Consider the following 19,077-nt stretch of genomic DNA (forward strand, 5'->3'; position numbering starts at 1 on the left):
TTACTTGCAAGTTATCGTTTTTCATTTTTTAATATATTGGTCTTTCCAAAAATATATATATATATATAACGTTGGTTATGTAAAATTTATTTTACATTATGTCAATGATCTGCTTATCCCATAAGGGGAGTCTTGGTGTAAATCCCACATTTAACTAAAAGAACAAAAAATAAAAGATTTCAGGGTGGACTAAAAGGTTTTCTTACCTATAATGAGTTTTCTTCTGAAGATGGTCTTCAGTTGGGGATTAATTTACGAAATGATCAGATGAATCAGTGGTCCGTCAGTAATCCAAATTGCCTTTGAAAGCAAAAATGTAAAATGCAATTTTTATAGTCTATTAATCAATTGAAAGAAAGCACTATGCAAAGTTGGGATGAGTACAAGATGGTATTAGTATCAACTGATACCGATTATGAAAATCCCAATCTCAAAGATCCCAAATATTTGGTATCGGTATTGGTACCGATACAGTATCGGTATCGGTTCAATTCGGTACTGGTATTTTGTGTAAAATTCGAAAATTATCGGTACTATACCGAACTGTACCGATACTATACCGATACCGAAAACTTAAAATTTGATAACGATTCAGTACCAGCGATGGTATTAAATCGGCACCGAATTCAATATTGGTACAATCTAAAGTGGTACTGAAAATGTTCTCTGTATAATGCAAAGTTGAAAGAAAGAGGCATGGGTAGTGCACGTGTTAGGAGATCTTTCAGCACATATGATGTTGGATCTATAAAAAAGCTCGGGTGGGGTCCACATCTACCTGACCCAAGTGGGGATTCATATTTCGACCCGAATCCATCATCACCATATGGCAACCCACGTGCCAAGCCACTGATCACAACGATGACTATCGCTTTTTTGCTTGCAAAAGGCCCGACCCGACAATTCAAGCCCCACAAATAAAGACATTTCTATGTTTTCACTAATTGTCACCTTTATTTAAATGAATGTTCATCGGTTCAGTTTTTTAATGTATATGAACACAAACTTAATTGTTTACTACATTATTTTAACGATGAAGGTCTGGACACCAGGGATCAGCACGTGATGAACCGGTCCACCTATTAAGGAGTAAACCAATAATTGGGAACACCCTCTGACTCAACCTAGAACAAAATGTTACATGCGAGACTTGAACTCACAACCTCCCATAAGAAAAACCATAGAGCTATCTGGACCAATTAGACTTCAATTAGTAAAGTCTAGTTGTTAATCAATAAATAAATGAACGGTATAAAATCAAATATTTATGATTTAAATATTTAATCGACATTGTATATTCCATCATCCAGGTTGACGTATATACGAAGTTTCAGTTGTCAAAAGTACTATGATACATTGATACCAAAAGTGGGCTGCTACATTGGAAAATAAAGGAAGATTCATATACCAAACTTCTAGTATATTTAAAACTTAAAATCATCATAATTTTCACAAAATATTGTAAAAATATAACATACGTGTTGTTTCTCTATCTCAAATAAAAGAATAACATCTAAAAATCCAAATCGAAATCCAAATATACATTAAGAAAACAAGATGTAATTTAGAGGTGCAAACATGCAAGGTGCAGCGGCAAACTTTATTGACTTAAACAAAACCACGGTTGTCGGTTGATAAGGGTCGTTGGAAAGTTGCCAAGGTTCTATTGAACCCGAAAATAGAATATATATGTAAGGAGCATTTGGTTTGTTGGGATTTGCTGGATTAATTCAATGGAGTAGAAATCTACAGTGTACAAGTTTGGTCAAACTTTGAATAGGTCTTTATTATGAGACAGTATATTTGGTTGGAAAATAAATTGAAATTAGAATTGGAATAATTCTCTTAAATTTCTTAAAGTAAAAGAATTTAAAATTCCTTAGTAAATTGTGAAGAATTCAACCAAAGAGTCAAGGACCATCATAACAAAGAAAAATTAGTCGATCGCTTCAATTTAGTTACCACAAAAGAGGGGAACCCTTTACAAGAAGAAAAAAAAATGTACAATTCATATTAGGATCGCTTTTGAACAAAACATAGTGTTGGTGGTGGAGCTGAAAGATCGAGTGGACTACCGTTGAATGACATAAAACTGCCAGAAAGCTTGAACATAAATTTGAAATTAACCTATACTTTAAAAGGGTTAATTGCATAATGAGAATTGGTGTTGTTGATTGCAAGTGTAAGAAGGGATACTAATTGAGTAGTTGCCATATATCACATTTTATGGAAAATTTTTTGATTATTGATCAAAACCGGAATGTATAGTTATATTCATTTGGGCACAATCTTTTTAAATGATATATATCCGGTCATGATTATTAATTGTACAAAAATGCTTCTCTTGTGGAGGATAAAAATGATAGGAAAAAAACATTACAAACAAACAAAACATATATGACACGTACTCGACAAAAACATTTGAAATGCATACGCTTCTTGATTCACTATTTCTTGTGCTACGATGTATCATACACAATAATACAAAAACTAATATTTTGAAAATAAGATCAAGCCAGACTGCCCGACCACTTAAATCATGACACTTCTCTAGCTACTGTTTGTTTGATTATAAGCTAATGAGTCGGAAATAAGTTTTCTATTCTGATTAGTTTTTCTTCATAAGAATATACTTCATTGTATTCCATTTGTAATTATATATGGTTCCAGCCCTCTTCTTTCCCTCAACCGTTGTATTGGCGCCAGATATTTGTTTATCATCGACACTCTTCACCCACTGTCAACCCCCCCCCCCCCCAATGAGACGACTTTGTTTCTGTAGGGTCAATTTTATATATTGTTATACGGATTGTGTATGTCTTTATGGTTTGCTTTTGGTCGGTGTAGTACGTACTCGGTACGTTTATTTTGTAAACTTTGGAGAAATAGGGACCCTATATAAGGGTCACTTTACTCAATTCTTCATAAGAACTCAAACTCCAACAACCCTTTTCACAACTCCTTTGAAAATAAAAAAGTTTCTCTCTAACTTCTTCTTCTCTCTTATCTTCAAGCAAATAAACTAAACAAAACTAAGATCCGATTGTCGTTAGTGATTTCCGCTAACCAACAACACGGATTGATCCGAGTCAAGTCTTGAGATCCATCTAGAGGACCTACAAGAAATAAATGGTTTTCAGGAAATAAAATTAAGTTTGGTCGATTTACGGTTGACCTTCCTGGGAAGAAAGTATCCCAGAAACCCATATCTATTTGAATGCTTAGTGCATGCAGGGCCAATCAAGGAGGACTATCAATAGTATTAGGTACTTAGATAGTGATTGCACCCGGCATATGATGGGAGACGAACCCTTGCTATTTGATGCTAAACCATTTGATGGCGGATTCAAGTCTTTTATAAGCGACATGGGAGGACAAATTTCATGGAAGGGAAGCCTTGTTTAAATGGTTCAACAACAACTTTTCGAGCGTTTGTCAAACCAACCTCGTCCAACTGCTTCTCTCAAGTGATTGATCCATCATCAGTTGTTGGATCTTGGTTTGAATCTCTTCAACTTTGTTATACAATGTGATAATGCATGCTTAAGATAGTCTATCTGACAACAACTTTGCTGACCTTTTCACTAAAGCCATTGATCATGCCCGATTTGAATTTCTGGTCGAATCGCTCTGCATGATCAATTTTGATTAAAACAACCTATCAATCTTTTTGTTTTAAAATTATAAATATTTTTCAAATATGTCACAATTTTAAAGGGAGAAAATGAGTTAAGTTTAACTTACCAAAAAGATTTTCAATTCATCTTAAGAAAAGCAAAAACAAATCATTAGATTTACCAAAAAGATTTTATATTACTTTTAAGAAAATCTAAAAGGAATTGTCCCGTTTAGAAGGAGCTCCTGCTTAGAGGGAGTCGGATAATTAAAATTTTCAAATTTTGAGAAATTGATCCGACAATTGGAAAATGATAGTACATTGATATGCAATGATCCTAGCGCATGAAAAGAGTAGATCAAAAGTCTACAAAATCACTCACAGATGTGTAGATAGGCTTGACAAACAAACAAGTGTCGGGTGTTATAAATCTAAATTTCTGCCGGTACTAGTGGATATACAATTATGAAGCGGTTGCATGATTCCGTGAAGTCATATTCATGAAGGCAGAAATATAATTATACATGTCATACCCAAACCTCTCTTTACTTGATCACAGTTGTCTTAAGAAATATGTGTCAATTTTTAATTTTTCTTTGAGTCAAGAAAAGAAAAAGAAAACAGAAAACAGAAAAACAAAAGAAAAATCAAGAAAAAGAGTATATCTTAGGATTTTAACTTCTGTTTTATTTCTTCATTTATTTTGATTCAAGCCTTGGACTTTCTCTGTTTGTAGTCATACAATACCTGATTGTTAAGGCTCTGAATCTTCTACTTTCTTTTAATCTTTCTAGATTGAGTCGAGTGTGTAAAAAATAAAGCATAAAGTGTCAAGTATGTTAATAAGAGTACTGTGATCAAATAAGAAAGGTTTAAGTCAAGTTGAGGTGATATGTCAACACAAAGTAAGCCCGAGATATGATGAAATCAGTAACATGTCTGATTAAGTGGGGACCACATAAGCACCGTGCCTAATTGTACTTTAAACGTATCACTTTGGCATCAAAACACTTGTCAGGTTAAACAAATTGACGATATCTACAGTCGGTGATGAAATTGTGACATAATAATATCAAAATGAAAACGCGATCTAGAGCTTTGCAAATCAATATGATTCCATGTTGTGATCTTTCTCACAAAAATATTAAAATCGTTAGAAAATTCTGTAAATATTATTAATATATAATATTAATTTCATCTTTACTCCTATCTTTTATTTTTTATTTTGATTTTGTTTTATTTTAGTTTCAACTTCAAAATGTTATGTATATATTTTTGTTATATTTAAAATATATGAAAATACCAAAAAGATTTTAAATTTGTATTATGTTCGTACATATTTTGTTAAACTTTGTTTAATTCAAAATCATGTGTTTTGTTGTCAAGGTCGTTCATGCAAAGTTCGTTGGAAATCTAGAACTTAAACAAATCATTTACAAGTCGAGGGACTGAAATTGGGAGGGCCTATGAACGATATCTTCTTGACCTCAAGAGGGTCTGTGAACGAATCTTATCGTTCTAAGTTGTGTGCAGCTATACATGGACAGGTAGATCAAGATCAAATCTGCTTAGAGTTGCAGATGCTGAAGCGAAAAGAAAATGAGAACGTGAAAGCTGATGGTTGAAGCTAAAAATGAACTGATTACATTCAAAGACAAGGAAAGAAACCAGTCGGCACAAGAAAGTCAATAAAAGCATTTGTTCTTTATTCTTTTTTGTTTTTAAAAACTAGTATGCTCTTCCTATATTCATTGTGAGCTTTTAACTTTCTCCCACTCTGACTGAAGAAAGTTTTGAATAAAGTATATTACTTCGAGTTTATTTTAATTACCTCTATAATAACGAATGATATAATTTGATTAACTATTCTTTATTTTCAATATATCATCACATAGCTAATCAATAATATGCATCTTACCAAGTTTGTTTCATTATTCTTATTCTATATAATCCAAATCCTGTCTAAAGGTACCTTCATACTTGGTTTAGCTTGTTTTTTAAGAATATAGACAAATAAACATAAGATTAAATCAAATTAGAAGACAATTCCTTTCTTGTAACTAAAGTATCATTAAAGTAAGCATAACAAACCACTTATTGCCAAATAACGCGATCCGTTTCTTCAACCCTATCCCAGTACAACGGACATTTACCCTCTCACCCAATTTGACCAAAATACCCTTCCAACACCCACCCTCATCAAGGGCACATCCGTCAATCCCAATTATTAGTCGGCTGTCATTTTGCAATTTGCATGGCCACTAGGGGTACTTTCGTAATTTCACCTATCAGAAAAAAGGGTTTATAAAGACCAAAACCCCATTTGCCACCTTCATTGTCACACACTTACAATTTTCATTTTAAGTTTCTCTCTCTAACAATGGAAGATGATGATCACAAAGAACTGCAGCTCCTCCCTACGCCGCCGTACGCAGTCGGAAAATACTCACGTGACTCTCCGTGGCCGTCCGATTCGCTTCGATACCGATCGGATAACGCTCCATCGCTCGACTTGCAGCTATCGATTAGTCTCCGGCCGGCGGATTCTGAAAACGGACGGATTGAGGCAGTGAAATGGCAAGCGGCGGATCAAGTACGGATAGCGGCAATGGAGAAAGCATACGCGGAGCGTGTGAAGGAGATGACTAAGCGAGAAATGGAACTCGCGCAATCAGAATTCTCACGTGCACGCCACATGTGGAAGCGTGCACGTGAGGACGTTGCGCGAGTGGAGAAGATGAAGGAAAGAGCGACTCGTCGGATTGATTCGAGTTGTATGGAGATTACTTGTCATGCTTGCAGGCAAACATTTCGATATTAATTAGTCATCGTCATTATATATAATTAGTTCATATTTCAATTAATCAAATTATATCATCTTATTAATTTTATTTCTATAATTACTAAATCATTCTTTTATTTTATTTTGAAAATTCTATTGATAATTGCAAACCCTAATTTCATTAATTAGGTTTGATTTTCTTTCGTTTTCGAGTTATGTTTATATTCCTGTAATGAAACTGATGTTTCATCTAACAAAGTTATATTCATAGCTACCTAATATAATCATCACCAACGGATTTATGCGTCGAATCAATCCTTATCGATAGATTAGACTCATTATAGTGAAACCTTGAGTATGGTTTACAAAGATTTAATTTTGTGAGCTTGAATCACTTGAGAATATCTATCACGATTAAATTCGATATCTCTAACAGCTAGCCATGAGCATGGTGGTCTTTTAAATGTTTAGACGTAGATAACTAGATAGAATTAATTAATGTATACACGGGATTGCACAGTCATAATTCACATCATCGGTATAGAACAAAGCACTAATCTAATACGTATATAACTTAACTCGTTTGATAAATATGTCATGTTTGCGTTAACATGTCTAACTTATGTGAGTAACGAGTTATGAGTTGTAACTGGGTTGTTCTACCCATTTTTCTAATATTAAAAGTTAAAAAATGTTAAAGATCTTTTTAACCTATGTACAACTAGTTTTATATGTTTATAATTGGACTACAACCTAGTTAAACGATAGATAAACGAGTTGCGCAAGGCGTGTTTTCATGTTCTATTGTTTTAAGGAAGTTATGTTAGATGTCTTAAATACGGATGAGATCAGTATGATCCGTGTTTGGCTCATCAACTAAATTAGCTAATCTATCAATCAATCTTATTAATAGCAAACAAAGGTACAATAATCATACACCTTAGAGGCTCAGAAGTCAGAACTAGTGGTACCTTTCCTTAGTCGCTCCCAGGTGGAGTTTGGGTTTTAATAAAATACGTGTGGCTGTTAAAAATTAAAAATAATAGAAAACGATAAACACATGATAAGTTAAAAATAAAAATGGAAAAAAGGAATGGAGTCCACCTTGTTAGCTTTTAGGCATTCAAACCAAACACCCACTACCCTTGTCTCCCTTGCTAATTTGATTCCAAACACTAAAATCTATCATCATTGTCACACTCTTCCATATAAAAAGGTACTACTTTTCATGCCTAGCGTACAAACCCTTAAGTGGATACCAAAAAGCATCATCAAAGTTGCAGCAAATCAATACGCAGCTTTACATCGAGGATATCATGAGAGAACCGCTGAATTTTAAGAGGTATGGCACTCCAAAATCAAAATCATGAAGATACATTTTTTTTTTCTTTTTAACGGCGTTTGGAACAACGCTCATTGTTGGCAACGGGGGTCAAGGGTGGTGATATAGTGGCTAAAGATGGTCCTGCACCTTACTTGGATGAGCCAAAAATCTCAACAGTTAAGATTGGAATGTTTTAATTTTATGAATCACATTACAGTATCCCGTACAAATCTGAAGTTTGAACTGATGGAAAAGATTGGTGTTTTCGATACCAAAGATATGCTTTCTGCAAAAAATAATGGTGATCCAATAGTCCCAGGTGGTACAAGTGCAGAGCTAAGCAAGCCAATCTGAGAAGTTGAACTATTTAGAAAGGTTGTTGATAAGAATCTGGTTGATGTTCCTTTCGATCCAGGTGGCTTTGGATCGTAGGCAAAACTCGAGGACGGGTTTTTTTTGAAGACGGGAAGTGTGATGCAGAATATCCCCTTATTTGAATTCAGATTTTTAATATCTTTTATTATTTGTTTAAAATTCCGGTAACCTAATATTTATCTTTCTTGTTTAGTAAGATAGTTATTTAGTATAAATAGAGTTCAATGTTATTTAGTTTTTCAATTTTTGATTGAGTTTATTATAAAAGAACTTTGTTCTTAGAACCTTTGGTTCGCTTTTATCGTCTTTGATTATAATGAGTTTCTTGAGCCATTGATCGCTTTCAAACTGCATCAATAACACTGCCATTCCACAACGCTATAATCACCATAATGGTGCCCAACCCCTTTTGGCCTATGCGATATGTCAATAGTAGCGTTATACCCTCTTGGTGGATAGGATCCACTTCAAACTCACTAATCATATTTATACACACACACAAACACACATATTTATTTACTTTTTAATTGTTTTCTTTTATTTTAAATGTTAGTTAAGTCAAGTTAACCCACAACACGCTAGTTAGGTTAAAAACTCCACTGCCTACGTGATAGTAACGTAACGCGATAACTAGCTCTTCAACACATAGTCTAAGCCTTGTTGCATATGCTCCTTGTGTCTTCCTTGAGGTATGGGCTTGGTGTACGAGTCTACTGGATCTTTATTTTAATGAACTTTGCTGATTACAAGCAATATTACAAAACACGATTAGCCTTGCAAGATGTTAGTCCCTAAAATCACTACAACATATCAAACACTGAAATCCCATTCCAATCTATGTAAAAAAACTTATTGCTTATTGACAATTCAAAGGAAACTCAAGATTTTAGTTTCTTCCAAATTACTGAAAGGACAAAAATGCATGTTATTGAATACTTAATCGTTTCTTGAACGCCAAAGACCCCCTAATGCATTTAGTTAGATAACATGTAGAATCTTGTTCTTAGTTTATGTAGAGGAAGCGTATTTTACTATTTGAAGAACGTCTCGTGAGAAGTGACTCCTAACAAAGAAGTTTTGCACCGGTAGTATATCTGTGTCCATACTAAAGTGTCCACCTCGGAGCTTAGTAACAAGTGAACAGTTTGCTCATAGTTTTCATATAATGGCACAACATTGACTTCATGGTAATCCCCTCTTGAACAAAGTATCCTTGGTTAGGATTTTACTTAAAAGAGGTGAGGTATTCTGTAAAGGCCAATAAAAATGAGAAGTGTGAGAAATCATAATTAATTGACATGTCACGTGTGTCAAGTGATGACTAAATTAAAAAAGGGTATAAAAAAATAGTACATATTTTCTCTCTTAAAATGCAAGTCACATTTTAATTTCCCCGTCATTTTAAAACGGCTATAACTTTTTCATATGATATTTTTTTAAAAAAGAAAATTCACCATAACAACAAACGTCTTTTTATCTTTGGTATGAGTATCATTTTGTTATATAAAAATTAAAAAAACAATTACGCCATTGTTTCTTTTTGCATACCATTGTGTCTTTTTTCATCATTGGGTCTTTCTTTTTGTTTGTTATTGACTTTTTCTTGTCATTGTGTCTTTCAACTCATCATTGTGTTTTTTTAAATACTAATACCACCGTTATGTAATATAATATGTAAATATAATTATAAAATAACAACAAATTATTTAATACCTAAAACACAATTACACGATAACCTTAAACGTAAAAACACATGATGAATACATATAACACAATAACTTGAAACGTAAGAAACAATGGTGAATACATATAACACAATGACCTGAAACATAAAACATAATGAAAACTACATATTACACAATGACTTGAACGTAATACACAATGAACGTAATACTAATTTTCTCAAATTAAGTGAATGGCACATGTCAATCCCGAACAAAATACCATTAAAGTATTTCATAATGACTACAACATAATGATAAGTAGAAAGATAAATGTTGAGCACAAGGCACAATGACGAACAAAAAGACACAATGACGTAATCTTTGTTTTAATTTTTATCTTTAATATGAGTAACAATTGAAAAACACAATAATCAAAAATTATAACACAAGGCATAAAAAAACCCAATTAAAAAATACAATGAACAACCAAATAACACAATATAAAAAAATCCACTATTTTCTTTTATTTTTATATCACAATATGATATTCATATTAAAGATAAAAAACGCTTGTTATTATGGTGATTTTTCTTTTAAAAATATATCGTATGAAAAGGTTATGAATGTTTTAAAATGATGGGGGAATTGACATGTGTTTTGCATGTGAAGAGAGAAAGTAATCATAAGTGGTTATTACCTTAATGCCATTCTCATCAATTTTTATTCTTAAATTAATCTCCACAATCTAAATCTAAGATCAATGAATCAAATTACTTCTCACCCTTCTCATTTTTGTTGTATTTTGTATTTTAACTTTACCCTCATCTAAAATACCCATCATATAAAAAAAATCATGTTGATTAAAACAAGCTTGATCCACGTAAGACCATCCGTTGTGGCCTGCGAGTGGAGCCACGAACGGCATGGCGTGAGCCACGTAGGCCGCACACACTGCAACATCCCGACGCGACTGCCCTTGCAAGTGAGCGGCGGCGAGTCGACTCTCCTGGGTTGAATTGGAACGTTGGGTGGGAATTCTTTGGGGGGGGGGGGTGCATTTGACCGTTGAAACATAAAAAGAAAAAAAAACAAACTTTCTATATTAACCAATAACAAAAAAATGCAATGGAATTCCTTTATTCATATTAAAAATAAAAAAACGCTCGTGATTATGGTAATTTTTTTTTTAAAAGAAAAAATGTTATATAAAAAAGCTATTGACGTTTTAAAATGATGAGAAAATTAACATGTGCATTGCATCTGAGGAGCGATAGTCAACAAATGTGCTATTTCTTTTATGCCCTTGCCATTATTTCTCACTTTAATTTCCTCATAAACTAATCTCAACCATCCAAGTATAAAATCAATAAATAAGATTATTTCTTAACTTTTCTAAAAAAAAAATATTTTTTATTATAACCTTACCCTAGTATTATGTTTACTTCATGAACCTGTGAGTTATTGATATTTATTAATTAACTAAAACGGGTTGGAATGGGTATTTATTTCTCTCTTCAATTTCATCTTTATAGAGTATTCTTTTCCTTTTCATTTTTTTTTAAACATTTTGTTAGGAAAAGAGACCCATAAATCCATCTTTTTGGGTTTCCGTTTTAGGTTAATATGACTAGCTCGAACATTAGAGAAAATTACTATTTACGTCCCTGTGGTTTGAGGGCGGAGTCATATTGAGTCCCTGAAAAAAATTTTGAACTTGATTGAATCCCTATGGTTCTAAAAGTGACCCGAACGAGTCTCTCGATCATCTTTCCGCTATTAAAACCGTTAAAGTGAGGAGCAAAGTTGTATTTTCACCACACTCCGCCCTCAAACCAAAACCACTGTGACGAACACTATTTTTCTGAAAAAAAACAAACTGGCCTCGATCAGCAACACTCTGATTCCAACTTATGATTATCATTCTGAAACGCTATCGTAACAAATCGGACCGGCGATTAAGGCGTTTTCATACTCTGTGACTCAAGGGAGAAAATGGTTATCTTAATGCTCAAATAAACCTCATCTGGTGATGAAAACCTAAAGCTCGACCTTGATTCGTTTTTAGGAGAATCGTAACCGTGACCGTAGTCGTTATTATCGACGGAATTAGTGAGCGCTAACTCAAAGAACGATTCTTCGTTGTCGATAGCGAAATCGAAGTGTCCGGCTATTTCCAAACTCCGATGCTGGTGGATCTCCATAAATTTAGTAAGCACAAAATGTCTATATGTGGAAAGCCATAGTGATTGATTGATTAAAGGGGCATTGGTTTTAGTGGTTTATGCAGAAACAATGTGAACTGTGAAGTGATTTGAGTGGATGATTGTGTATACATATGGAGTAGTACGAATCTGAAATTCGAAATTGTAATCCACAGTTGAAAAGGCACGAGAGTTGTTTTAACGGGCCGTCGTATGAAGTTGAATGATGGAAGCTCGATTCCTCAATCAACATTAGCAAGTTTAGATCAAATTGATGATGGATTAATGGTTTGATGAATAAAGTTCAATTCAATTAGTTTTTATTAAGTTTAGCTCAATTAGTTATTTTAATAAGGTTATGTTTGATTAGTTTTTTTTTTTAATTTTGGCTCGATTAGTTATTTTAATAAAGTTCGGTTCTATTAGTTTTTTTTAATAAAGTTTGGTTTGATTAGCTTTTTAATAATTTGAAGTGAAATTTACGATGAGGGACTAAAACTAAGCATGAACACAAACCACAGAGACTCATACAAATCTTATAAAAGGGTATACTGGTAATTTCATCTTTTTTGTGGATGAAAAGATGACTGAGGGACTCATTCGGGTCACTTTTAGAACCACAGGGATTCAACCAGTTCAAAATTTTTTTCAGGGACTCAATGTGACTCCGCCTTCAAACCATATAGATGCAAATAGTAATTTTCTCCTAACATTAACTTTGGTTCCCATATGTCCAAGAATTCGAGATACGTGCTTATGAATGTAGATAGTAGGATTAATCTATGATAGCAACCATGATTGCGACTGGTGAGATACTGATAACGAGATGGACCGATAATAGCATTATTGTGCATTGCTAGCAACTACCTAACATCCCTTGTTAATTTGAAAGCGATATATTTGAAAATAACATTGATATTTCGGAATATATAACATCATCCATATCATCTCATGGAGTTTTAGTAATATATATCTTAATCAACATTTCAAAATAATATGCATATATAGAGAAAATTGGTCCTGCCGACTCTTTTAAGACATGCAATTATGGAAACACACATGTATATAACTATTTTTTTATTTTTTAAACAACTAAATGTTGCACGCCACATAGATTGAACCCTTAAACCTTTTACTTTACACCCTAATCATCTTACCATACCATCAATCAAGATGACATGTATATAACTATTTAAATGACAAGTATTTAGACATGAACTTTAAAACACCCTAAAGTTTTAAATATACAATTGTCTTAAAAATCATGCCTAGAATACATTTTATGTTGTTTCAGATTGTCATGTATGGGGAACTGATGAACCCGTGTAATGCAATTGTACAATTGTCATCTTTTAAACGGGTTGATAACCAGGGGCGGATCTATAGTAGAAATGGGTGGTTCCCCGGAACCACCCGAGTTTCAAAATAATAATGTATTTGTATATATAAAACATTAGAGGAACCACCTTATAAATTAGGAAGGAACCACCTTAAAAACATTTGAAACGTTTGGCCAGCTGGTAAGGTGCTGGTTTTGTAACTTGAAGGTCACAAGTTCGATTCCGGATTTCCATATAATTTTTTAACTTTTTTTCTTGAACTCTTCCTTTTTACTAACTACTGCACAACCCATTTAGGGTTTTATTAGTCCAAAAATAAAACACACAGACACTAAACACAATGGCGCCTGCTATCTCCCCTGTCCCCTCTTCCCCGTCGGCCGTTCCCCGACCACCACCGCAGTTTTTCCGGCCGTTCTCCAACCTCCTGCCTTCCTCTCCTCCTGTCTTCTACTCTTCCTCGAAGCTCGATTGCTCGAATCCTCCCACTTTGAAGGTAAGTTTGCATTCATTTGTTAAATGTTAATTGTTCTTGACTTGTTAATTGTTCTTGATTGCTAACTACTTAATTGTTAGGTTATTTGTTAAATTTAGTTTTAATGGCTTGTGGTCACGAATAGTATATTTCAAATCATGGTTGTTAGTGTTGGGTGTTAAAATGGTTGGAAAGATAAGAGTGGTGGTGTTGGTGGATGTTTTTTGTTGAGGTAAGGTTAATTGTGTGAATTTGGTTTCTAACCGACCCGAACCTCAAACGGACCCGGAATTTATTATTGTATTTTTATTATGTAATGAACTTTGCCCGAACCATCTAACCGACCCGAACCTCAAATCGACCCGGAATTTTTTATACCCGATTATATGAAATTGAATCATCTAAAAGTTGTGCACCACCTGAAAAAAATTCCTGGATCCGCCACTGTTGATAACCTAGTATATATATACTAGTTTAAAACCCGTGTAATACACGAGATGCTCACATAATGAAACCCACAAATAACCTAGTATGTGTGTGTGTGTGTGTATATATATATGCATTATTAAATCTAAAACAGGTCGGGTTACAATACGGCAAAATATACTAATGCCACATTTTATTCATGCTAATCTTATGCATGATATTTTTTATGTCATTTATAATAAAGCATCTTATCATTTTTTGTTATAAATTGTTATTTTATTAGAAAATATAATTACAACTTATAAAATTACTAAGTGGATCTTTTTCATAATTATGAAAAAATTGTGTGAGAATACACCACGTATTCTTATGAATATTCCTTTAAAAAATATAATTTGAACTTATAAAACCATTTAATTTGATAAAATATAAGTTTGTTTTTAAAATTTAATCATTTAATTTTTGTAACTTAATTGTATCTCTTTTAAGCATCTTGTGCATTACACGGATTCTAAACTAATATATACACGAGTTAATAACCTAGTATATATATTTGTACAATTGTCATGTTTTAAATCATGCCTAGAACACATTCATCAAAAGAAGTTTACCAAACATAAAAAACATTCACAAATTTCATACCCGTTAAAACAAACTGTTCATTAACTTCAACTTAGATTCAATCGATCCAAGATCCTCTTCGGCGCCGTCTTTTCCATGTTCTCTTTCGTAGTTGCAGACAATCCCTGATAATCTAACATATCATTTAAAACCATATCCTTTGACACGTTCACATCGCTAAGTAAAAGCTTCACAATATATTTTCGTCTAAGATCTTCAAGCTCTGCTTTTTGTTTCCTTAACACTAGTCCACGTTTGTCAACCTCTTCACTCCCATATTCACTGATCCACTCCTTTGTATTTTCACCTTTAAACGTCTCAATGTGTCTCATAACAAACACCCCACAATCAACATAGTTGTGTTTAGTCCCCCATGGTACATCCATTCTCGTTATATGCAAAGAGTCCCCCATCGTTATATGCAATTGTCCTGTTTTAAACTTCTTAGGTTTTGGGTCCTTTTATTTTAACATTTTTCTAACTTTTCAAAATACACATATATGAAAGTTACTTGTTTGAGTCCCGTGTATTACATGGGGAATTGATGAAAATTATAAACTTTAAACATTAACCAAAATACAATTAACAACACAATTATCATATATTGTTAATACAACTACAAGTTATATTAAAATTACAGAAATTACAAAACAAACATTACACAAAAAATTTTAAAATAAGCAAAAATTTCCTTGTACACTACATTTGTGGTTGTATTAGCTAATATACTTTGTTTATCAAGAATCAAAATCTTTAGTCCATATCTGCTTGTAACTCTTGATAAAGCCACATATAGTTGTTCGTGAGAGAACACGGGTTCTTTCAAGTACAACCCAACCCTAGGTATAACCCGGTTCAACCGGTTGTACCATTTTTTAGCCCAATACGATGCGAGTAAAAAACCAGTTTTTAAAACATTGGTTCAGAGATATCAATTAAGAAATTAATTTTTTTTATATTTATTTATAATGATCAACTATTTAGATTGAGTTAATAGAAGACAAACGCATCAATTGATACTTTTAGATGATTTTTATTTAAGTATTATGATAGGAAAAACATTTTGGCCATCGTTAAAATTTGTTTTTCATATTAGCGTTATAGCGTGCGTTTTAAGTAGATCTCTCCTCTATATACACCTGTAAAATAATTAACGAAGGAAAAATATTATGTGTACCCAAAATCGTAGATTGGACGAGAAGGTGAATATTGCCATGATTTGTAGAGTAGAAATAATGGAAATGCTTTAAGTTGTGTTTTAAATAGATCACCTGTAAAATAATAAGATGATCGAATTTGATTTTCATGATTTATAGAGTAAAAATGATGCAAATGCATGTCTTAGAATTTAGTTATCTACTAAAATATTGTTAAAGCTGAGGGGTGTGGGGGCTTTAATGGGGGTTCCAACCAATAATATTATGACGTGTAGCAGAGAGAGAAACTGGATAAGGGGGGTGTTGGAGCCCCCGTTGGAGCCCCTGACCCTGGTGTGGAGGGGCTCCAGCAGGGGCTCTAGCGAATTTTTTTTTATTTTTTATAAATATATTCAAACAACGTATTATTAAAAAAACTCATAAATTATTAAAAAAACACACATTAATACTTAAAAATAAAATAAAAATTAAAGTACTAAAAAAAACATTATTCTTATTCTTCGGCTTGGTCTTCTTCGATCAACCTCTTTCGGATACGTTCCTTTTGCTTTTCCATTAGCATTTGATCGACCGGATTTAGGTTACTGAAGTCTCTAGTAAGAAAGTCCAAATCTCTCATTCGACTTTTTTCCTTTTTGTCATTAGAGACCACCTCCATGGTTTTGTTGAATTTATTGAGGGATTCAACAAGATTGGCGATGTTTACGGCTTCCCCCTCAGCCGGTTTTTTCCCCTTGGCGTCCCTTCCCAATGGCCGCCTCCTCGTCGGTGAAGACGTTTCCTCCTCCGCAATGTTTAGGTCAAATCCAACGCGGCAATCCGACCCGGTTGAAGTGCTATACGCTCCAGACGAACTAGTTTTAGTCCGTTTCGCCCTTACTTCCGCATCAAAATCCGGCGCCACCAGCTCAACCCACTTGGAACACCTTTTCAACCTCTCCCACAACAATAAATCGTCCCACGTCTTCACCATCCCATACCTCCGCAAACACTCCTGCTTCCACTCTTCGACCGTGAAATTGTAAACCGCCAAATCATCACTGCCACTTGGTCTCATACGACCGCTGTTCCTGTTGAAAAAATTAGTAAACAAGCCGACAAATTTTCTGATTTCGGACCACCGACCCGAAATCATATCGGCGTTCCGCTCTGTACTCCCAACGAGCATGTAGAACGTCTCCCTAACCTTTGTCCAAAAAATCTTGCTCTTTTGGTAGTCGGCTGCAAAATGAATAAATAAATTAGATTTCCATTTAACTTTTTTATTTAACTTTTTTATTAAAAATCCTTTTTAAAAACGTTAAAACAATTACCGCAACGCCGATCCTCAGAAATGACTATCCAAGCCCGACACAAGGCTTCCTTCTCATCCGATGACCACGGAGTGGCTTTCAGTTTCGTCCTCGGAGTCGAAGCCGGTCCCGACCCGTCCGTTGCAACTTGTTTTTTCCGGTGGACGCGTCTTTTTGGTCCCGTAGCTTCACCGTGTGATTCTTGTGTCTCCGGAACAACAAAGTTAGGAGACGGTTGTGTGTTGGAAGGTTGAAAGCCGGATGATTCTTGCGGCTCCGAATAAAACATCGGTTGGTGCGGTGACGACCATAAATCATCGTCAAGATAATCTGAATCAAGATTTTGGTACCAATTTCCAGCCATTTTTAAAAAAAAAAAGTTGAGAAGATGAATTGATTTTGGGTGAAGGTTTGAAGTTTTGGTATAAAAATGGGTGAAATGGGGTATAATTATATAGGAAAAATAATTTTTTTTTTGGTTTAGTTCGGCTCCCAACGGTCAAAAAACCCTCAAATCCCGTGCAGCCCTCTCTCTTCTCCCGCTAACCGGCTCACGCCTGCATTGTTTTTCGCGTTAGCGCCCCGTTAAGGCCCCCGCTAGCGCCTGGTGGTGTGGTGTTAGCGCCTGGGGGCGCGAGCGGAGGGGCTCTAGCGCCCCCGTTGAAGCCCCACACCCCTCTGTCTAAATGGCCAAAAAAAAAACAAACGTGGTTCATACTTCATAATTGATTACTTAAAGATTTTCATTTAAAACTGTCTTGTGACATAAACTTCTATAAAAGTCATACAAATCCGCATCTGTAGCACTATTTGTACCATATATTTGATTTGGATATATTGATGGAATAGAAGTGAATGTAGGTCATGCTTTCTTTGGAAATATGATGAACCCCTGAGGCAATCACCATTATAATTCCTTAACGTTTTGTCTTTTCACAAGTCATCTTTCTTTTCATTATTATCTAGTGGAATGGATGATGTATATACGAACACCAAGATCTGTTAGTCCTATTTTGTTATATTAGTCTTTTGTATTGTGTTTGTTATGTTTTGGACTTTAGTTGTTAGTTGTGAATGTTTAGACCCAAGGGAAATAATGTTATAAAGCACATTGGGCATTTGATATAACTTACTTCTCATGCATGTTTTCCTGTAAATAGGAAGTATGCCATGAGAGTAATTGTTGTTCATTGTAAATCAAAGGAAACATTTTGCAAAATTCTCAAAACACACATATCTTTCTCTCTCTCTCTAAAACCCGAAAATAACATCTCAAGATCCGAGACCGTTTAGGTGGCTTAGTGTGATTTCCGCTAACACTAAGCTTGGTTGATCCAAGATCATTGTTAGATCCACCCGCCTTGGGACCTACAAGATCAATTATTTAAACACATTATTTATTCTTGAACCACACAATTTAAAACTGCACTGTCACATGCAAGTTCATTTACAACCAATATTAAAATTTAAAGCCAACTCATATATGGGTGGTGGGGTGCAACCCCAACGACTCATATATGGGTGGTGGGGCGCAACCCCAATATTAAACCCGTTGGAACCCATTACCACTAGTGAAACATTACCCAAACCTGCTGCTCGATCTCTCTCTGATCCCCAACACACAACATCTCATCACTTTCTCCTCTTCTTTCTTCAAGTTGTATTCACCCAGAATCGATACCCAGAAAAATGGGGAGGGTGGCGGCGGTGTAACCAGAGTACCCAAAGGCACTACCCGCTACCCACCCCCATCCAAGGAAAAAAAATCAATGGTGAATGAGTCAAAGTAACCAATGATGAAAAG

At 34.4% G+C, this 19,077-nt stretch overlaps 1 protein-coding gene across 1 annotated transcript; it reads left to right on the forward strand.

Moving 5' to 3' along the window:
• Nucleotides 1-5,996: 5,996 nt before the first annotated feature.
• Nucleotides 5,997-8,076, forward strand: LOC143540578 (uncharacterized). Its single transcript, XM_077033598.1, has 2 exons — nucleotides 5,997-6,390; nucleotides 7,940-8,076. The coding sequence occupies exons 1-2, from the start codon at nucleotides 5,997-5,999 to the stop codon at nucleotides 8,074-8,076; spliced, it is 531 nt and encodes a 176-aa protein (XP_076889713.1).
• The last annotated feature ends 11,001 nt before the right edge of the window (nucleotides 8,077-19,077 follow it).

Source organism: Bidens hawaiensis, unplaced genomic scaffold (assembly GCF_021521415.1).
Source record: "Bidens hawaiensis isolate Kalapana, Puna unplaced genomic scaffold, B.hawaiensis_p1.1 tig00012283_1, whole genome shotgun sequence".
In the NCBI taxonomy this organism is placed as follows: Eukaryota; Viridiplantae; Streptophyta; class Magnoliopsida; order Asterales; family Asteraceae; genus Bidens; species Bidens hawaiensis.

Excerpts from the sequence above, each read along its gene's own strand:
- LOC143540578 (XM_077033598.1), top strand. The coding sequence starts at position 5,997 with ATGGAAGATGATGATCACAAAGAACTGCAGCTCCTCCCTACGCCGCCG. Across the intron at positions 6,391-7,939 it reads TCGTCGGATTGATTCGAGTT|TATCCCGTACAAATCTGAAG; the intron begins GTATGGAGATTA and ends ATCACATTACAG.